Source organism: Otolemur garnettii, unplaced genomic scaffold (genome assembly GCF_000181295.1).
Source record: "Otolemur garnettii isolate 467f Iridium unplaced genomic scaffold, OtoGar3 scaffold00039, whole genome shotgun sequence".
Lineage (NCBI taxonomy): Eukaryota > Metazoa > Chordata > Mammalia > Primates > Galagidae > Otolemur > Otolemur garnettii.
In genome coordinates, this window is record NW_003852434.1 from 4,038,387 (window position 1) to 4,061,990 (window position 23,604).

The 23,604-nt window shown below is 36.0% G+C and overlaps 1 protein-coding gene across 6 annotated transcripts in view; it reads left to right on the forward strand.

Moving 5' to 3' along the window:
- The window catches only part of MAPK10 (mitogen-activated protein kinase 10), a 295,404-nt gene that overhangs the window by 146,414 nt on the left and 125,386 nt on the right, over positions 1 to 23,604 (forward strand). For 5 of the 6 annotated variants that reach the window (XM_003790028.3, XM_003790029.3, XM_012805360.1 and 2 more), the window contains one exon: positions 18,283 to 18,452. In XM_003790028.3, coding sequence (XP_003790076.1) covers positions 18,283 to 18,452 — 170 coding nt within the window. Of the gene's footprint in view, positions 1 to 18,282; positions 18,453 to 23,604 lie in introns of those variants that run through there. The other variant, XM_023513365.1, reaches the window with a different exon arrangement.

Sequence of the window (23,604 nt, forward strand, 5' to 3'; positions counted from 1 at the left end):
CCCTCAAATAGATTATTCTCAAAGCATCAGCAAGAATGATCTTTGAAAAATATAAGTGAGAACATGTCACTTCTTGATTAAAAAGAAAACAAAACAGAAAAACCATTCAATGTCTTCCCATCTCACTTGGTAAAAATCCTTGTACTAAATACTGAAGTCCTCATCTTCTCTCCCTGCAGGTGGGGCCTCCTTCCTTTCCTCATCACCTTCAAGGCTTTGCTCAACTGTCATTTTAAGGGAGACATTCCTGACTGTTCTGTTTAAATTGCCCCTTCCTACCCAACTTCTCTGCTTTTTCCCCGTCCTAACATTAATTAGTATCTGACATACTATGTATGCTGTAGGTCTGGTGTGATGCTTGTCCTCCACAAGAATGCATTTTGCACTCAGGAATTTTCCCCAGTGTCTCGCTGGAGCCAGCTCACATAGGCCCACAGGTTGAAAATGCACATCTCTATCCAAATCCAAGTTCAACGACTTCACGTTAGTAGCTTGAAATGTGTCATGATAGGAGTATTTACATTATGGAAATGAGTAAATATGACAAGTCCCTTTCCCATCATCTTCCCTCCTCAGACCATTGTTGGATATTCGCCAGCACAGAGGTGGAATTCTGTCCTTTGCTCATACTGTGTCGCAGCTCTCACAATAGTATCTGGTGTGGGGGAGCCTCTCACCAGATATTGCTTAATGAATGAATGAACAACGAATGTTTTGATGTTTTGTTTATGTGATCAGGTGCAATCCTGCTCTGGTGGAAAATGATCAGGCTTGAATTTCTGGGTTAAATATCTGGGCACTACCACTTACAAGCTATAGGACTGTCATTATTTTTCTTACTCTCCCTTATCCTAGCCATTAAACCAACCAAGAAAATTCTCCCAAAATGAAGTTCAAGTTTTGCATATTTCAAGATTAAATCTGGTGATGTAAATTGAGCTTCAATATACAGTCTAGTGCAAATGTCCTTATGACAAAATGATTTTTTTCTTTGGGTATTAACCTGGATTGAGGTGGAACACATTCTTCATAGTAAAGCATGACAAGAATAGAGAAGCAAGAATCCAATGTACTCAATTCTAAATATGAAGGCAGTAGATCTAATACAAGGTTGGGGGGGTAGGGGACTGAGGGAGGCAGGAAAGAGGAGGAGAGAGGGGGATGGAGGGTCATAGTATACATAACACCTCTTGAGGGCAGGGCATAATTATAAGAGGGACTTTATCTAACAAATGCAATCAGTGTAACCTAATTCTTTGTACCCTCAATGAATCCTAAGCAAGAAAACAAAGAAGCTCAAAAGTTACCAATTAAAAATAATCTTTTTAAATTTCAACCTTTTTTTTAATCCAAAGAGGTTTGGATTGAAGACTTAGGTTGAAGTTATTTTTCAAATCACCTAACTTCCAAAGTTTGTGTATGGATGCAGAATATTTCTAGTGAGACTTTTTTTAAAGCAAAAAATAAAGGAAAGAAGTGAAGCATGAGCTCTCTTAATGACTCTGTATTTTCTTGCTTACTATGAGCTTTTAATGCATAGAAAATATACATGCATGTTATGTACCATTTTTAGAGATCTAGAAAATGTCATAGTAAGCAGAATATTTCCAGTTGTGACTCGGAGAATTTGATGGACTGTACATGTAGAACTTTTCTTGATAATAACATTTTATTTTTATTTTTCCTATAGCTCTGTGCCTTGCTTGTTTCTTTAGCAATTTAAAGGAAATAATGTATTTATTTTTAGAGGGAAGATTCTCTATTGGGGTTTCCTTTTAAGCTGTTTTCCTTGGAAATGTCTCATTTCGTGGGGCATCTCACAGGTACTCTGTACACCATGGTGTTTAAACTCATCACCAGCAGGGCTAAGGTTGCTCTCAACTGTTTGCCTACAGACTTTACTAAAAACCTTAAGTAGCTCGTCAATAATTAATTAGTGATCAAGTGTGTCCAGATCTCTTAAGTATCAGTCTGTGGGTTTTTTCATTATGTCATATATCCATTTTTTTTCACTGTTATCCATAAGAAATTACAGAAAATATAGAAAATAAAATCGCCTGGATAATACCTATCAATAGGAAATATGTACATTATCTGTAACAGTTTTAACTATTATTCTTCATTGAATTATTTGAAGAACATAGGACATCGACTTTTTCAGCAACTCTTACTAATTTTTTTTTTAACCCAACCTTTTGCAAGCAAGAGGTTTCTTGTTATATTCTAGAAAGAACATTTTCTTTGAAATGGAAAACAATAAAAGAATAATCTTTAGCTTACAGTGGTATGGATCCTTTAAAAAACATAGACTGACAGGGAATGTGAAGTGCAAAAATTCTCAGTCCTCCTGATATATAGGTAAGCAGTCTTAGCCATTTTTTCTCAATTGACCAGAGGTGCAGAGCTGTTATAGTTCACTCTGTGAATTAAAAAAAATCTGTGAAAAATGTTATTTTTGGAACAGATGAGTCAGAGATTTAACCGAGAAATATATTCACAAAAAATAAAGTGTGTTGGAAACGCCACACATGCCCGCTGGGGGCTGCAGCGTTTCCCTTGTCCTGTGTGCATTACCTTCAAGTTTACTGTTTCTGTTTTTTCCAGTCAATGGTACTGGCTCCGGGGCATCCTGATCCCTAACTCTCAAGCCCAGGAGTTTATTTTATTTCAGTAGATGTTCATTAAATCCTTTTTGGAGAGGGAAATACAAACTTAGCAGAAAACAGTACTTCCCACGGAGAAATTTGTTTGGTTGCTTTTCAAAATTAAATCGATTTTTCAACATCTTAACATTTTATAAATACATGTCAATAGATTAAATTATGTTATCCTGCTAATCGCAAATCACCTAATGTTTACCTAAGAGTTATTAATTTATTGTCCTTTCTAAATATCTGATGATTAATTTATGAATAATTTAAAATCATTTTCTGATTTTGAGAAAGCCTGAGACACAGAGGGTTCAAGTTAATTAACAAAACATAATTTGAATAGCACTAGAAATAAAAAGGACTGAGCCAAAACTGGGCTTCATTTTGGTTATGCCACAGAAAATCTTTATAGTTATTTATATCTTCTATGCTAAGGAGATATCTACTTTTTGATTGATTAAATATTGATTTCACCACTCATTGTTTCAACACTTCTTTACTAAGTACCTATAATAGGAACTAGAGAAACAGGATGGTTTCTCCCATAAAATACATATTGCCGTCTAAAGCACAGTCGAGACTGGTTCGGCTTATAAACATAAGGAAAACCTACTTATCAGAGTTCAAAACCTTGGAGATAAGCTACAATGAATCACAAACAACCCAGCAATCAACCAAAACCCTCCAATACTTAATGAATGTTTAGTATGTATGACAAATTTATTAAGATTTTATTTCATTTGATCTTTACAACACTATTTATTCTCAGAAGGTAGAAGCCAGTTGTATTTTATTCTAGAGTCAGAAGTCCCTTATGCTAGTCTCATTATGGACTTCTAAATATTTTCTGTTGGTGGGAAGTGTTTTGTCTGAAGGGAATAGCAACTAATGTTAACTAAAAACTACAAAATCATGATTAAATGTGAACGAGCCTAGTAGAGAAAAAAATCCTTTTACATAAATTCCAAAGATGGTTGTGATATTGAAGGTCCAAAATATTACTAGAGACATAAAAAAATAGCAGTCTTATTGTGGAACTACTATGGTCAAAATAGTTCTTTGGTTTTTAAACAGTTCTTACTGCTTTTGGGCATTGCACCTTGTAAGATAAGATAGCCAATATTAAGCATCTTGATTTTTTTTCTGGTTATAGCAGTGTTTTCTTAATTTATATAAAGTATTATTAGATGACTTGACTAGATAAATTTTATTTTATTACTCTAATGTCTGGATAATAAAATCTCTATGTGTCTATATGTGTTTTATATTATATTTTATTTTTTGGCTGCAGTTTGAATAAATGCAAACTTACTCATTAGAAAAATTATTGATCACTTCTGATTTGTTCTGGTTTTTTTTGGCATAGTGTTTTTCCTTTTTAATCTTAGGAAATTTCCAGATAATTTGCGAATATTTTGTGGGCTAATGTAGCCTTTTATAAACTTAGAAACGAGAAAGCCAGGGAATGTATAAAAAGGGGGATCTGGAGAGTCCACAGAATGCTTTCATTTGAAGTGATATTCAGATTACTAGTATGTAGGACATTTTAAAAATATGATTAAATATGATTCCAGAATTATATGGGTTTTTAAAAATAGTCCTCTTGCTTAAACATTTTAAATTTAAAGTAACTTGATTTTCTCAACTCATTTCATTTGACAGGTCTGTGAAGTTTCTATTTCAAAGACTTTGAAAATATACAATTAACATTTTTACATTTCATTAGATGGCCACCCTAGATGGAATGAAGACTTTTATACCAACCTGAGGGGTAAAGCATCAAAAGGAAAAGTGTTTTGGCTGATTAGAGCAAAGGAAGAACTTGTATAATCTAACAAATAAACTGGAAATAATTTTCGGTGGTCTGCAAAATAAAAGGATTGCTTAGGTTTTTGGAGGGATTGTCTGTACTCCCCCCAAACACAATTTAGCCTCTTGACTTGATATAAATATAGCTTAAGGGGATTAGTAGGTGGATCACAGATATATTTGAAGACATTTGATTTAATAAATAAATGGCCATGGTTTTGAGATACAAACCTATAAATTCTTCCTTTACTATTTTAGTTTTCACATAATGAAGGAGTAATTTTAACTTTAGCTTCTCCTCTTAATGGGTTTTCTTTCACTGTATTAAGGAAACCCAATTCTGACTTCCTACTACATCCACTTTGATACATAACACTTAATTTTGAATTAATTTTCTAAAACCTTATAAGTATATACTTATGTTGACATGATGGGGGTAGATTATTAAGCAAAAACAAGGCAAACATTATAAAAATGTGACATACCTTATATGATGAAATAAGTCACTGAGATCCCTATACTGTTATGATAACCTATGGATTAGTGTTTCACATTGCTCAACCATAGATTTTTCCCATGTGTGTCCATATGTGAAGATGGCTATTGCAAATTTTTAAGAAAGTAATGTAGTGTTATAATTCTGTCCTCTACCCTGGGTTTTTCCTAAAGCTTTTCTCCCTAAGGTTTTATTAAATAGTTATTTGCATTCAGTAACAACATAACTAAATACATTTGTTTTACTCAAGATTAACTAACATAAAATTGGAAGGGCCTAGGATTCTGTTCTGTAATGATGAGCTTTTCTATATTGGCTCATTGATTAGCTTGAAGCATAAAAAAGCCATACTGTGACTTCTTATTGAACAGATTTAGCCTGCATGTAAATAACATGTGGATAAAGACAGTGTGACATACGTGTGCCATGGAGTACTACTCGGCTGTGGTAGTACTATGCAATGCAATAATGTCTTTTGCAGCAACTTGGAATGAACTGGAGACCATTATTCAAAGTGACGTATCTCAGGAATAGAAGCATGAATCCCACATGTTCTCACAAGTCAGAGCTAAATGATGTGGATGTGTATCCATATACATGATCTTAAAGTGGTTTAATGGATATTGAAATCAAAGAAGGGGGAGCAGAGGGGAGTGAGGGATAGAAAATTATCACTGTTATATTATGTACACTATTCTGGGGATGGACACCAGACTTCAGCATAATACAGTTCATCAATATAGCAAAAACACTTGTACATCCTAAATCTATTGATATAAAAAAATAAAAATTTAAGTTACAAAAATGGAAGGATAGAAGATAGCAGAATAGAAGCAGCCTTCACACACTGCTCTCAAGTAGAGGATTAAAAGTTGCAAGCAGATGCCCACCCATGGATGGATGTCTTGGAGAAAGCATTGTAAATCATCAGAAGAACAACAGGAGACTTAGAGAGAAGGAGATGAAGAGGGAGAATCCACTTGCCAACACTGGAGGGAACCTGGGGGAGATGCCTACAATTGGCGGAAGGGATAAAGAAGAGACTCCGGGCCCCATGCTCCCCCCATAGTCACTGTGACTTGAGCTACGAGGAGCCCTCCTCACTGCTGAGGGCCTCTGCACTGGTCAGAGAATTGCTTGGAGACCATGCAGTAAAGCTGCATCCCATGACAGCTGCTTGCCACTGCTCTCAGGTTGCTGCAGCTGACACCAGTCTGAGCGCTCAGATCCAGAGCGCCTGTTCCACACAGGAATCAGCTTTGCTGCATCTGCCACACATCACCCCTCCTCAGGCCAAGGAGAGAGCCCAGAGAGCAGATGCTTTTGTATGTCTGTGACTGGAAGCCAGGTACCCTGCACTGCAACCAGGGAATTCAAATGGAGTAGGTAATATACCACTTGATACGTCCCATGGAAACAGCCCCAGCAGGACCTGTGTGAGAAGAGAGCCCCAGTCATCCAGCAGATAAGGTCACATGGCCCTATGCACCTGCCAATGGAACAAGCCCCTGGCTCTGTGCACCATATGGATCCACTCCCCTGTGGTTTCACACACTGTGTGGCAGGCCACACCTCCTGGCTTGGGCACCAGCTGGTAGGCCATGCTCCCAAGGCCTCATGTTCCAATCAGTGAAGCAAGCTCTTGGCATTACCACATGATGCCACCCCTCCAGGCTAGCTCTCTACCACTGACCTACTAGCCACAGGCTCTCCCCACTGTGTGCGGCCATAACACCTAAACCTGAGTGAAGTGAATGCCCACAGGCCTGACACCTGTAGCCCCTGCCAAGACAGCCTCACCAAGCATCTAATGCCACCACCTCAGGGAAAACGCCCACCTCTGTGGACAGGGACTCATCCAGCCTCCTGCTGGGGACTCAACTGTGGCAGAGGGACCAACTTGCCACTCACTACACACAACTCCTAGCACTAGCTAGGACTGTGCCAACCACAGAGGAATTAGACAGTGTGGCACAGTCAGATCGTGCATCTGACCCCATAGGACACAAAAGCACCTCAAAGGGTCTCTCCTTCTCACTAAATAGGAGAGTTCTCAGCAAAGCAGAATAAGAACACTGCTCCCCTATCTTTCCTGAACTGACAGAAGAGGTTTCCAATGAGACAAAACCAGGAAAAGAATTGTAGAAACATAGGTTGACATCCCCAAAGGATCAAAACAGACCTACAGCAATGTACCCAGACCACGAGGAAATTGTTGAAATGTCAGAAATGTAAAGCAGGATATGAACGGGATGAATAGCATTACAAAGAAAACTGAAAGTTAAAACAAAGCAGCTGAAAAATACTTCAGAACAGGAATGAAAAAAACCTAAAAAGTTGCTAAAAGAAAGACAACATAACAAAGGATATAACAGAATTTTTAAAAAATGTAAGAGCCCCTTAGGGAATGTTGAAATACAGCAGAAAGCTTCTACATAAGGTTGATGAAGCAGAAGGAAGAGTTTAAGAGCTTGAAGGCAAGGCTTTGAACTAACCCAGTCAGCCAAGGGTGCAGAAAAGAGAATAAAGAAGAATGAAACCACCATTCAGAGGAATACGGGACTATGTAAAGCAAGCCAAAACATGGATTGTAGGTTCCCCGAGGGAGAAGAGGAAAAAGAATAAAAGCATGGAAAACCTATTTAGGAAATTATTGCCAAGAACTTCCCTGCTATCACCATAGATTCAGATATCCAGATACAGGCTGGTCATTGAACACAGGAAAAAGTCATAGTAAATTGGACATTTCCCAGACATATAATCATGACATTGGCTAAAGTCAAAGTAAAGGAGGAAGGAGCCATCACATTACCTGACTTCAAACTACACAACAAGGTTAAATTACCAAGCAGCATGGTATAGTTCTAAGAGTACAGACATAGCCCAGTGGAACAGAATAGAGAACCCAGAAAAGAAACCTTTCACAAAATAGACAAAAACATACCCTGGGGAAAGGATGACCTATTTAACAAAAGGAGCTTGGAAAATTGGATGGCCACATGCTGAAGAATGAAATAGGACCCATATCTCATGACATATACAAAAATAAACTCAAGATTGAATAAAGATTTTAATGCAAGGCATGAAACGATAAAAATTCTAGAAGGAAACATAGGAAAAACTCTAGATGTAGGCAAAGAATTTATGACTAAGACCCTAAAGGCAAATCTGGCATCAACAAAACAAATAAATTGGAATTAATTAAATTAAGAATCTTTTGCACAGCAAAGGAAATAATTAACCAAGTAATCAGGCAACCTATGGCATGTGAGAAACAAACTATGCATCTGACAAAAGACTAATTTCCAGAACCCATAAAGAAATTTTATAAATGTAGATTTACCATTTTATCCAGCAATCCCATTACTACGTATCTACTCATATGGAATCATTTCATCAAAAACGCCCACACTTGAATATATATTGCAGCACAATTCACAATTGCAAAGATATGGAATCAACCTGAGTGCCCCTCAGTACATAAGTGGGTAGAGAAAATATGGTATGTATGGCATGGAGTATTACTCAGCCATAACATGGAATAATGTCATTTAGAGCAACTTGGATTTAACTGATGGCCATTATTTTAAGTGAAGCATCTCAGAAATGGAAGCCCAAACACATGTTCTCACTAGTAAATGGGAACAAAATGATGGGTACACATGGGTACAAAGAAGTAAAGGACATTGGAAACCAAGAAAGGGGGAGGGCAGGAGAAGACAAGGAATAAAAACTTACCCATGGGGTATAACAAATACTGTCCTGGTGACAGGTAACCTGAAAACCCTGACCTCAGCCTTATGGAAGGTAGTCATGTAACAGAAACTTTTGTACTCCCTAATTAGTTTTAAATAGAAACCCTTAAGGATAGAAAAGGAAAAGATGAAATGTAGCTTGACATTGTATGTTTAATTATGGTTGAGATATTAACCAGATTAAATGAAGAAATTGCTTAGATTTTTCAAGACAGTTGTGCTATAAAATATCTTAGAATTATTGTTTTTCAGTTTATTGTTATTTTATAAGAAAAGTATTAACTTGTAGATTCCATTTTGGTTTCTACTGTGTTTTTTAATTTAAAACTCTTTCTTATAGAACGCTTTGGAAATATTAAGAGATAATTTTTGTATTTCTACACATATGTTACCTCATGGTGGGATACAGAATAAGCATAGGCTGCATTTTTCAGTAGGTTAAGAAGAATGAACTCATACCCCCTAGGTACAATGCACACTGTCTAGGTGATGGACACACTTATAACTGATTGAAACTGCACAAAAGCAATTTATGTAACTGAAATGTTTGTACCCTCCTGATATTCTGAAATTAAAACAACAAAGAAAGAAGAATGCCTACTGTAGTTCTGAGTTCTACAATTGGTTCCAGAGAGGAGTGTATCATTCTATTTTTCTTCTGTTTATTTTCTCTAAAGTTGAATATTTATTTGGTTACATACATCTCTAACTCATTCCACAAAAGGTCGAGGTAGCTACGAAACATGTTGAGAGAGATGAAGAACAGTATCTTGGAGAATGGCTCTGTGATGCTGCCTATGGGTCAGGAGTTAGGCTAACCTTTGTTCAAAGCATTTTAAAACTGCTAATTAGCTATGTGTCTTTAAATGTATCTAACTTCTCAATAATAATGATGACAATTATAGTAATGATGATGGTGATAAACTGAGAGTTTCCTGTAACCTTGTACCACACTGAGAGCTTTACACAGATTACCTTATGGAACCCCGAAGTAGGTTTTCATCCTCATTTCATAAATTAGGAAACCATGTCTAAGGTTATAAAGAACTTGCTAAGATCTCAGTCAAGATTCTAAGCCAGACAGTTAAAGTTAAAAGCTGAATTTTTACCCTTGACTGAAGTTCTCAGTTTAGAGTTTTTCATTTGTAAAATTAGAATACTGATTCTTATATGAAATGATTTATTAGACATGTAGCGGGTTGCCTGATCCTAACACTGGCTCAGCACCTAGTAGCTATTCAAGCCATACTAGTTTTCTCTCTTTATACATAAAGAACGAGCAGGCAGAAGCCATACCTGTTCTACTATTAAGCAATAGTTTTATACTTTTTAGATAATTGAAAATAATGATTAAACAACTTGAGGGTTTTTTTTTGGCTGGGGCTGGGCTTGAACCCGCCACCTCCGGCATATGGCCAGTGCCCTACTCCTTTGAGCCACAGACACCGCCCTAAACAACTTAAGTTTTAACATTTTTGCTGCTTTATTAATTTTTTATAAGTCATTGATTCCACAAAGGAATGATCTCTGGACCAACTAATATAAAAGTGAAGTAGATCCCATGATGTAATCCTCCTTAGAGAGTAAATTTCAAGAAACAGAGTGGGGATGTGTACTCTTAACAGAACAAAATCTAATCTAAGCATCATTAAGTATGATTGTCTCTAATCTTCCTCATTAAAATTCATGGGTGAATAATTTGATTCAGATTTAAATGGATTGAGCACATGATTTTTTTGCCACAACAAACAGACATTATGCAACAATCTTGGAGTGTCCTGAAGCCACTCAGTCTGCTGGTTGACCATGAGAAGGAATAGCTCAATGTCATTTGTGCCAAAAGCACATTCATGAGTTTTGGTGGATGGTTTTCAAGAGCCAACATCCTACCAGATTGTCTAGTTTCCTACAGGTGCATTTTGTAGCTGATTATTTTGGTCATGCTATTGAGATAGGTTAATTTCATACCCACAGAATCTTCAATAGTGCCTGACACAGTAGGTGCTCCATAAATATTTAACAAATAAGTGGAATGAGGCTCTTTAAATTCCATGGTAGCTCTGAAAATCTAGTGTTCCATCACCACACACAATGGCCTACTTCAACACTGAATTATTTAATGTTTAGTTAAGTTTAAGCTTTAGGCTGAGACAATTGATAAATGAAAGAATTTGTAGAGAAAGGCACGTCGTTCATTTATTTCTCTTGATTTTCTAAGCTTTATTCTGGCCTACCTTATCACTTTTCTGAATTATTTTAACTGAACAAGTACTTGGTTTAGTTAAAAATGTGCACTTATTTGGAGTTGGAAAAACGTTAATTTCTATTAATCAGTACCACTAATTAATAGTTCTAAGACTTTGAGCCAGTTAATTAACAGATCTCTCTTTGTGCCACTATTTCCATCTGTTTGGGGTATTCACATCATCATGTTTAAAGGAACACAGAGCACGTCCGTAGTAGGTATTGCATTAACACTGGGTCACCTTTCTTTCTCTCCTTGCCTTATTGAAACTTGGTATCATATATAAGCCACATAAAACATATTCTGTGTCTTCCTTTTAAAAATATTGCTGTTTACTGCCTATTGTTTGATCCCAGGTTTATATATAAAGAACCATTGAATGTATTTTTTCTGAAGTTAAGGGCTAAAGAAATTTTATCATTCCTATGAATTGTAAGATATATTTTATGAGATTAATGAATTGAAACTTGCCACTCACTGTGGTTTTGTTGTTATTGTTATCATTTTTCCTTTGGCTTTCCAAAACTATGACGCTAAGTTTTATGCCTAAGGCAGTAGATATTCATAACTTATGTCCTCTGGTAAAACTGTCATCTCCAAGCCTATTTTACATGACATTTGTTCTTAAAACTGGATTTAATGGCTTTACTGTTTTTATATCTTTTATGTTGAAGTGCACAAATCCTTTATGGAACTATGCAGGATATCAATAATAAATGAATGAAAGAATAAAGTGACTTGCTCAAGGTTTCACAGCTATTAAGCACAAAACTGATCCAGTTTGGGGCTATTTTCAGCTTTATCACTCAAAAGAAACTAAGAAAACTTAACCTCTAAAAATTCTAAAAGCTCAGGAACTGAGTAGCAGTAACAGAGGACAGTCACCCACAAATGGAAACAAGGAAGAAGTGCTTCAAATATAGTTTATTATATTTGAGAAAACTATAATCAAGGCTTTGGGCACCTGCAGGATAAGATCAGTAATATGGAACATTTTTCTTTGCAAAATTCCATGGCCATAGGCTAGCAACGGAATTGGTGATGGAATTCATTATATAACGTCCTTTGTTACAGGTCTGTACAAAATGCAGTCTTTTCACAGAACAGATTATATTCACATCTCCTCTCTGCCTATTAAAATGCCAGCAGCAATAAAACCTTTTAATTTCACTTTAAATTTTTGGCAAATGGAGGACAGGGTGCGAGATATGAGTTTGCCTTGAATATTTGCCAAGGAAATTTGATTATATGCACATTGAAATAATTATTGGATCATTTAAATATAAATGTAATATTAAATGGAAAAATGAATTTTTAAAAATCACCTAAATGCATTGAATAGACTGTTGTAAACACGTAGCTTTTCTGGACCATACTGATTTCCAAAAGTTACCACTGTGGTGATTTATGCTGTTTGAAGTGTAATATTCCTTCCTAATAATTAACTCTTAATCAACACATTAATTTCTTTTGTGGAAGGATACTCTTGATGAACATTTATAAATTCCCATGACTTTCATACATCCCTCTCAAGTTTTTTAGTATAAATTTAATATAAATAGAAAATGAAATGCTTATTTTCATGAACTAATTGAGAGAACATCAATCAGGCACTATATTACATCAATGAGATGGGGAAATACTACTTGGCCTATAAAAGAAGTACTGATAGCAATGAGAGTCTCCTGTGACATTTTTTTTGTTTGTTTGTTTTTTGTGGCACAGGTGTTTTAATTGACCTTTTTACTTAAAATCGATTTTTCATAATCTTATTCATCAAATTTGATTTGATTTTTTATTGTTTGAGATTCATTGAGGGTACAAAGAATTAGGTTACACTGACTGCATTTGTTAAGTAAAGTCCCCCTTATAATTGTGTCCCACCCCCAAGAGCTGTGCCCTACACTGTGACCCCTCAACCCCCTTGCTCCTCCCCTCTTCACTCTCCCCCCTTCCCCTACCATGATGTTATTTTTAACTCCCATGGCTTCCTTGACTTGTCAATCTGCTTTGCTTTCCATTTCTGCTTCTCCAGTTAGCCCCCTTTGCATGGCGACATAAAACAGCGCTTCTCAAAGTGTGGAACTTTTTAGAAATATAGATTCTTGGCCCTTACCCCAGTCCCAGTGAATCGGAAACTTTCCACTGAGGCTCAGAAAGCTGTGTTTTATAAGCCCCCCAGATAGTTCCAATCCATGTTAAAACCTCAGCATCTCTGCCTGAAACTATTACGAGTATTGGCTAATCATGCCTTCCCAATATGAAGTTTTGTTTTTTCCCTTCTTGGGTTCAAATCATCAGCTCTCTTATCCTATGACCTAAACTCAGGAAGTACTAAAACTAGAACTACAGAAAATACTAGAACTTTCAGCATTGATGGTATTTTTCCATAGTACACTTAATTGCCTATTTTCACAGGTACATTTTATAGAGAAATTTTATATTTGAACTTTATAGTCATGACATGGATGACTTTATGGAAAGTAAAGTATAAAATATACTATATTAAATATGTCCTGAACTTTTCAAAACTCAATTTAGATTTGTAAGCTTGGGGCACAGATGGGATCTGGGGGAAGCTCTTCAACACAACACATTTGCCATCAAATTTCTGGTTATGACATCAATCCAAGGAAATTTCCAATGCTATTATCTTCATGTCTCCCTGCTTAGCCAATAATCAAAATAGAATTCTACCAATTATTTAAGATATATCTAAGCATATATTCTCCAACTTCTAGATTATACCTTAAAGCTTAATTCAAAACTAGGTATAAAGAAGATATTCAAAAGAAAGTTGGATATATATGAATTCATGGATCTTATAATGAAAATTTTCAATCTTATTGTGAGAAATTATATGCCCTCAGATTGAGAGGAAAGATCACTGAATAACTTATATTTTAGGAAATGTGACAGGGCATTGGGTATTTTATTTGGATAGTGTGTATTGTTGTTTCTTTTTGCCTGGGAATTCTCTTATTTGCTAAAATTGGTGGATAAACTCTGTGATTGTTTTAATCATTATATCAAAGTGTTATCAAATCACTGTGCCAAATTATCATCAAGTTTGTATATCCCCATTATATAAAAGAACTTCCGTCCTAGGTGTGCACTAGAAAATCCCTGGGAACTTCTCAGGAATGTGAACAATTGCTGAGATAAAATAATGATTTACTTCCTCATGGTACTTGGCTACCTGCCAGCCTAGGGAAACAGAGACTTTGTCCATCCTTGAGACTGAGGCAGTGGGCTCTGTAAAATAATTGAATATGTAGTACAGGGTAATCCTGGCCTAATATGTAGTATAGGGCAGTCTTGGCCTAATATGGACTCTGTACTTTATTTCATATGTGCCATGAGCAATGGAATTTGGCAGTTCATAGAATGACAAAGTTATGTTTCTTGCTGCAGATATAGACATATTATTTCTGCTGCATAGAAAGTGTCCTAGTCTCTAAATACTCAGGCAGAGTTGCAGCTGCGTTTTCCTCTGTTTCAGTCTTCAGGCCATCCCTCCTGATACGTGGCCCTCAACATGCCTCTGAGTAACTGAAAGGACTTATTAAAACCCAGATTACTGGGCCCCACCCCCAGAGTCTCTGACTGTGGAGTGTTTGTATTTCTGCATTTTCTACCAGTATCCAGGGGATACTGACACTGATGCTCCATGCAGCACACTTGGAGAATGATGCTCTATCTCCTTCAAAGTCTGATGCTCAGATCCTCAAATCAGAACCAGCTGGACTGTCTAGTAATCTGCAGGTCCTCAGGACCTGTGCTGATGCTGGAATCAGAATCTCCAGGGTGTTGTCCTTATTTGTCAAGTTCCCCTCTCACAGTTCCCCTCTGCATTACAGAGGGTTGAGTGGCACATTCACATTCGAAAACCAGTGACAAGGCAGGTCCAGGGATATCATTAGAGAAAACTCTGATCTAGTCTCTCCTCAAATATTACCCACTGTAACTTGACATCTAGTTACAGTTATAGTTATAGTTATTACCTATAACTTGGCATCTAGCAGTTCCTTTATATGTAGTAGGTGAATGAATGCAGGCAGTTAGTTGCTGCTGTGGACATTGCCAGAATCAAAATGAAGTCACTTGTGTCAATAAGAAAAGAAAAGAAAAGAAAATTGACAAATAGAGTGGAGAAAAACAGAGAAAGGCCAGAATAAGAAGGGTTCTGATATGCCTGATAACAAAACTATCATGAAATTCTGCAAAAACTGCAAAATTGTGCAAAAACTGCACAAAGGCCATCACAACCTTGCACAAAAACTACTTCTGTGATAACATCAGCCCAGCAATTGCCTATCTAACCTGGGACTAGCATCACTCTTGTTACTGATCTTTGTAGTCAAAGATAATTATCTCAAAACAATTATGTAATACTCCTCATCTTTTCCTTAAAAACCTTTGTCTTCCTGGTATCCTTGTATGCACTCATAATTTGCTATTGCACACATATTCCCATTGTCATTACCCATGACTGAATAGATACCATTTTCTTTCAGAGAGCCACCCTCTGTGTCATTTAGGTTGACACTTTTTTCCAGTGCCTTCTCTTTACTCTGCTGTGGAATATACACTGATAGTTTGACTTCTTGCTTGCTCGGTTGTCTCTAATCTGGACTGAGATTCCCTCTTCTTAGCTGTTATCTTCAGTGCCAGACCTAGTACCTGGCATACAATGTGTATATTTGTTTATTGGGTTAAACTTTTGTCAATGTTAAATAGAGTCCCCTAGAATAAGCCTTAAAAATAGAAGTGGCATGAGTTGTTAAACTTCTTTGGTTTCTCTCGATGTATACTGAAATGTTGGAAGAAGAGGGCCAACAGTTGGCTTCAAGTGTAATATGAACACTAAGACATAGCTAGAAATGCCACAGCCACGTCCAGAGGAATAGGGTGGTGCCGAAACACAGCGTTAAGTTAGGCGTGTGGAACATGAAGGTCACTGCAAATGATTAGTACATGTAGGTAATAGAGTTGGGAAAGCCACGCTTCAAAAGGGAAGGTGGTAAGCGGGAGAAAGGGAAATGGGTCGCCTAGGTTTCATGAGGTGAGCATGTGATAAGGATTTTGTGGTGGTCAGAAACCAACATACGAAAAATGTAAAGAAAAGTCAGAGCTTGACAAATGGCAAGTTGGGCCCTTCATTCAGCCCGAGTCAGTCCTTGGCCAATGAATTCATTTGAAAATCTAGCTCCAGTTGCTTTTTTTACCTTTCTCAGCCAGGAAAAAAGCAGGCTTTAATCAGGCTGTTGTACTCATATGCAGAAATGTCTAGAATTGAAATGGACCATGGTGTGGAGAGCGGTCCCCAGGACTGTAATTGCAATCAAGGATTGTTTAAATACCAGCGTTCTTGTTTCTGCTGTCCAAATTCTAAACCCTGTTGTTGTCTCCTTGAATAGGCCCGCAATGCCCAGATTTTTAATAGCCCTGTTTAATTTCTTATTCCATGCTCCACAGACTGCCTTCAAAATTTTGATGTTTTGTGACTGCATTTGAAAATTATCCAAGTTTTGGTTTTCTGACCAAACAACAGAACTTCCTACAGTCCTTTTTATTGTCTGAAGTTTGTGTGCATTTGTATCGAATGCTGCCACCATCTATGTTCCAATCATAAGCTGGTGCCTGTCACATGGATTCTACTCTCACGTCTGTCTCCACTGTCTAGAATCTCAAGATTCTTGCACTGAATTCACAGGTTTCACCACCCACATTCATGTGGTCCCCTCTGTATTCACCTTCCTTACATTATTCGTGCTGCCTGGGCTTCCTTCCAAGAGAATATAGGAGAAAATTAGATGGGACCTTTATTTCCATTTTTTATTTAGAGATGAAATTTTACAAGTAAAATAGCTATATGACCAACTGAGGGGTTCAGAGCCTGATATGGTTTAAATCTTCAAATTATATGAGAATTAGATTTTCAGAAGAGTTACTATATGTCAAAATCATACATAAAATTTTTGGTTTAGATTCTGAGCTCAAAGTATTATGGGCAGGTTTTTTGCCAATTAGAGCTTTGGCAGAACATTCATGAGTTGTGTGTAGGGAGCTACTACTTGGGTAGGACTGTCTCCCTCATTTCCGGACACCAGCATTCTTTGATATGCCAGATAAATATGTGTAGAAGCCACATCTTTCATCATCATGGCATTTCCAAATGTGCCCACAAATCTCCCTAAAGCCACCAATGGATTAATCCTATATCTAAGGAGAACCACTGGTTTAGGTTAATTAATTTCCAATTTCTGAGATTGGGGAGGAACCACAGAAAATGCGGGTGTTCAAAATCTGAACAGTATGTGCAGGAAGAGGTGATCACTGCTGGGTAGATAGCGCCCTGTGAGCCCCAAAGAATGGGCAGGGTGATGATTCTCTGAGGTCCCTTCTAGCTATAGAATCCAAAATATTTGAAATATTTGTCTTAAAGTATAATATAATATCATTTATGTATGAATAATAAATATGGATAATTGATGTTTACATTCTAAGTGTAGTGTATATAAAATCATTCAAAATTTTACGGACAAACTTTGATATAGACCCTATATATATAATAATCTAATTAGGGTAATTACCTAATTATCCAAATGGCCTCAAGCATTTATCATTTCTTTGTGTTAGGAACCTTCCACTTTTTAAAATTCCACTTTTTAAAATTTTTTCAAATCTTAAAGATAAACAAAAATGCAACAATTGAAATATTTAAAATCTAAGTCTTCAAACAGTAAAGTGGCATGTGGCATTTTAGAATAATCTTAATTTGAACTAAATTTTCTCTATGCTTAATGAAGGAAAAAGACATTTTTGGTATTAATGACAATAAAAGAAGTCTATACTATTTAATTCAAATTTACTTAATTAAAATAGTTAAAATGTCATGTTAGTTTATATGTCAGTTTTTTTCTAAGAAAGGGCAATAGATGCAGTATTTGTAATGGATGAGCCACAATCCCCTCGTCTGCTTTAAATTCTGAAATTCCTAGTCTTGAGACAAGACGTGTTTAGCAGATGTTCTGCAAATGAATGGTTTTAATGGGACACTTCAGAAAAGATTACATGAATCAAATCCAAGATTAATCTATTTGAAATAGTTTTGATATTGAAAACGATTCCTTTGCATTGTTTTTCTAAGCTCTTTTACTTCAGGTAATCTTGCATGGATTGATACTTTTTTCCTATGTAAACCTCATGAACTAGATGATAGATGGCTAAGCACTAGTAATCATTATAAGAATAGGCTTCTCTGCATCTCATTATCATTCTGCTTATTCACTTGTTCGTGTTTTTTGCTCTCCTTTTGGACAGGGATTCGATAAACAAGTGGATGTGTCATATATTGCCAAACATTACAACATGAGCAAAAGCAAAGTGGACAACCAGTTCTACAGTGTGGAAGTGGGAGATTCAACCTTCACAGTTCTCAAGCGCTACCAGAATCTAAAGCCTATTGGCTCTGGGGCTCAGGGAATAGTTTGGTAAGTAGAATGAATTTATTCTATTTTTAAAGGGAACATAAAGTGTGCATCTACTGGACACAAATACATTAACAAATAAAACCCAAAAGAAATAAATAGCATGACTTGGGAGGGGAAAATAATCCTGAAAATTGTACAACTTGGCTTATGACATATTGTCACAAGAAAAAAAATGTGTTATACAAGAGCCATAAAGAAATCAAGACAACCAGAAGTTTATAGTTGTTACTAATGTATTTTAAAGTTTTTATTTTTATGTTTCAGAAATGAGGGGCTATGTCTTATAAGCAAATAAAACCCCCTATCTATTGGAGAGAGTATAAATGATATTTTAAATGTTCCTATGACTTTTAAAGTTCAACGCTTAAAATCAAGTTACAGATTTAGAAAAGGTGGTGTTTTAAAAAGATTTGCTTAATGTTTCCAAAATAAGAAGATTCTAGGCTCCTTAGTAACTATTCTTTTATAATACTTTTTGAGTGGCTGATTGAAATCATGAAAAATCTGGATTTAATTTAGCTGTTATAAAGCTCTTGAAAAAGTAATGATATCAGGTTAATTGATAAGTATTTTTTTTAAACAGTTTAATTTGGAATGCAGCAAACCAAGTATATTTAACATGAACTTCTTAGTATAGCAATTTTCAATATTTTTGCTGGCCTACAACAATAAGTAAAAATTTAGGACATGCAGTCTGTATAGGTATTCTTATATTTATATATGCGTATTTATTTATTTACAGATTTTTGTTATAATATATTCATTTGTTAATGCTATATTTACAATGTCCATTTAAAAACACAACACATTTTTAAGGGATAAGATAAGGATGAAATAAATATTTAAAAATCTTTTATTTCAAACCTCTTTTTTATACACATTTAATGATAGTAGTGGACAATTTTTATTACTTTTTAAAATTTTGTTTTATGTTTCATAAACCTACTTGGCAATATGCCTCACTTCATTTTGACAGCTGGTTTAAGTTCAGTTTGAGTACTTACTTAGCTGATGCAAATGCAGAATTTCACTGTTGTACTTAATAAATCATAATATTAGGATTTAAATGTCTTTTGCCAAATATACCAAGTTTTTGCTGAAGTTTACCTGGTAAACTTCTATCTTTTCTAATGTCAATAGGTAGGTTGGTTTTTGTAATTTGAGAGACAAAACATTTTGAAATTTTTAGCAAATGGCCAAAACTTTCAACTATTAAACATATTTAAACAGGTAAACAGAGACATTTTTATTTTCAATTTTACTTTTATTTTCATGGTACAGGTATAAGGTGAAACTCTTTGCAGCATAAAATAGTTTAATGGTATAGTAGGCAGAAAAATGGCTCCTCCAAAGATGCTTAGGTCCCAAACCCCAGAATCCTTGGATATGTTATGTTATTCAGTCTAGCAAAAGTGACTTTGCAGAAGTGATTGAGATCAAGGATCTAATAATGGGGAGATGATCCTGGAATATCTAGGTGGGACCAATATAATCACATGAGCACTTAAAAGTAGAAAAGAAGCCAGAAAAATGCGTCAGAAAGATGTAATAGGAGAAGATGAAGACTAGATTAGAAATCTGAGACAGAATTGCCTGTTAGCTTTGAAGATGGAGGAAGTGAGGCCACAAGCCAAGTAATGTGGCTCATTTCTTGATGTAGGGGTGGTTGGCAGCTGACATTCAGCAAGAAAATGGAGACTCAGTACTACAACCCAAAGGACTTGAAATCTGCCAGCACCCAAATGAGCTCCTTCAGCCCTTCCAGAAAGGAACTCATTCTGCCAACATTTTGATCTTAGTGAAACCCTTGGAGGACTTCTGACCTACAGAATCATAAAATAAATGTGTGCTGTTTAAGCAGCTACGTTTATGATGAATTTTTTGGCAGCAGCACTATGCACATAGTGTGGTAAAGATTTTAATATTAAGATAGTGCTGTAAATCTAAATTTATCAGGGAAGAGAGAAAATAGTGATTTCTGGTTGCCTTTCTTTGATGGAAAGTTGTGGAATATTAACATGAGATAGTTCAGATGCTCGAACACTCCTTGGGATAGCAGCATCTTCCTTGAAATAAAACCACCCCAGAAAGTGCAGCCTGCCTGTGGAAGGGCACTGATAGACTTTTAATGACCTGACCCCTAAATTGAAAGCAGCAGTTTGCCCAAGAAGTTAACAGATTGTCACAGAAAGATTTTAAAATCTTTATTCTACTAAGAATTTTGTACCATGTTTTGTTGGACATTCAGAGCCTCTGGGTCTCCTTCTGTGAGACAGAAGTCATCCTTGGTCATAGGTTTAGCAACTGAAAATACATTTCAATAAATAAAATATCCCTGAGTACAATTTTTAATCCAGTTTTAGAATGGATTTATCAGTAAAAGGACATCTGAATTTTAAAATGAGTTTGCTAAGATTATTAGTCTTTTTGTTGGTAGTTGAAGGAAATAAAATTGTGTATCACCTAGCACAGAGCAAGCTGAAGGGGTGGAAAGGGGATTGTGTGTTCCCGTCTATCGTCTTCCAGTGACCACTCTACCCTGTACATAGCCACTGTGATTACAGCCACACGAGTATGGGTGTCTCTCCTTTGTCCCTCTTCCTCAACCTAGGCTTTGAGATGTCTTTGTTTATGAATCGGAGCTTGAATCTGTAATGCTCTCTCTCTCTCAGATCTATTCTTGCATTGATTTATCTTCTCTACCCCCCTGCTTTTAATTAATTTCCTTTCTCTTGCCTTTATCCGTGGTGACTTACCTCACATCCAATCATTCCCAGACGTGCTCGTGAAACCCTCAGCCGTTTCCTGCGTTCACAAAAACTGTCAGATTTCCATATTTTGAATGTTACCTATGATTCTAAGTATAGTGCCTGGTTGAAATTGGAACGTGAGGATGTGTGAGGTCTCTGGGAATCAGACAAAGTGCAAGTATGACTCATTTAGGAGGAACAAATTACAAAAGAGATGTCATACATTTTTTTTTTGCATGTATCACTGTAGAGTTGTACACTATATACACAAGAGAAATTTTGCTTTTCGTGTGTAAATGTTGGCACACTGATACCTGTGCCACAGAATCTCCCCCTTCCCAACACATTTGAAATGGAGTCCCATTCCTACTGTTCCAATTGCCTTATCATTTGCTTCTTACAATTTCTCTTGTTTGAACCGTTTTGTTACTTATCATCAGGGGAAAAAAGGAAATACTAAAATATCTTCAAAAGAAACTAACTGCTACTATACTGTTTTTTTCATTCATCATGACCACAGACCAAAAATGCCATTGTTGAGAACCACTAAATAAAAGCTAATTTGAAATCTTTTGGGAAAAAATGGAAAATTTTAATCCGCCTTAAAAGGGAAAAAAAGATTATCTATGGAAGCAGAAGTAATGAGAATTATTCTGCTTCACTGTGTGAGCTAAGAAGTCCTCTGAAGCCTCGTAGGTGGAGAACTGTAGAGTAATCTGTAAGATGAGCTTTTAGCAAGGGTCAGGATCCAGAGTTTTTCTGAAAAATCATTTCACAACGTTTCCAATCATCAGAAGAGAGTCTCATTAGTGTCTTTTCTACAAGCAGCTCAAGAACAAAAATAAGCAGAGGAAGAAATCAGCAGCAGGGGTTTCATTGTCTTCTCTCACTTCCACCCTGCTGTTCTTTGCCAAGACGAGGAACATTTTCTACTTTCTCATTTATTTCTCCCAAGATGATCCAAACTGACAGCCAAAGTGGTGGCAAAAGTTAATAACTAAGTTTAGCAATGAAGACTTGCCAAGGTTGGTCTGTTCTTTGACTGAAAAGAGCTGGTTGTATAGTTTTAGATGATAGAAAATAAAGCTAAGTTCTTTTCTTGGTGATATTACACGCCATTAGCCTGTAAGTGGTCCCCATTCAGTTTGCAAGATGATGTTTAGTAGAATATTTACAGCACAGATGTAAGGTCAGTACAGATGAAAGCATAGAATTGTAAAAAATCTGTGCCTTAAAAATTAAATATTTGGAAGTAAGGTGATATATTTTATGTTAAGTAAACTTTTATAGTGATCACAGTTGGAAAAAAGTAGAGTTATAAATGCTCTGGAAAAACTGTAGTGAATTAGTTTATCTTATGTGGAATATATATATTCCACATAATATATACATATATATGTATGCAGTTGTGCGCCCTTATCCTCAGTTTCACTTTCTGTGGTTTCAGTTATCCGTGGTCAACTACAGTCTGCAAAATTAAAAGAAAACTTAAAGAAGTAAACAATTCTTAAATTTTAAATTGCCTGCTATTCTGAGTAACACAATGAAATCTAGCTCTGTCCTGCTTCATTCTGCCTGCTGGGGACATGAATCACCCCTTTGTCTAGTGTGTCTGCACTGTGGACACTCCCTACTTGTTAGTCACTTAGTAGCTGTCTTGGTTATCAGAGTAGCTGTCATGCTTGCATTCAAGTAACCTTTATTTTATGTAACAATGGTCCCAAAGCTCAAGAGTAGGGATGCTGGTAATGCAGATATGCCAAGAGATTCTGGAAAGGTCTTCCTTTAAGAGAAAAGGTGAACATTCTCAATTTATTAAAGAAAGAACACAAATCTTTTTCTGATCTTGCTAAAATCTCTGGTAAAAATGAATGTTCAATCTGTGAAATTGTAAATAGAATGTTATGATTGTTCTATTTTATTATTAGTTATTATTAATCTCTTGCTATGTCTAATTTGTAAGTTAAGCTTTATCTTAGGTATGTATGTACTGGAAAAAACATAGGGCATATAGGGTTTGGTAGTATTTATAGTTTCAGGCATTCACAGGGGTCTTCAAATATATCCCACACAGATAAGGGGGGACTACTGTAACGAATATGTAGCCAACAAATGACTATTGCATATTCTATATGTGTATATATATACTAATCCAATGGATTAGTTTGTCTTAATTGGCTAGATACCATATATGATATTTTAAAATGTATATAAGATATATTAGGATATATATCTTTTGTTTTTCACAAAAAATTGAAAAGTAATTTCAGGGAATTTCCTTCAACAAGTGGTCTACAGTAACAAGACCCTATGCAGACAAATAATTTAAGATTTAAATCTCCAGACATGTTCAGTGAACCTCATGCATTCATGTATTGTAACGTGAAAGATAGTTTGTGGCT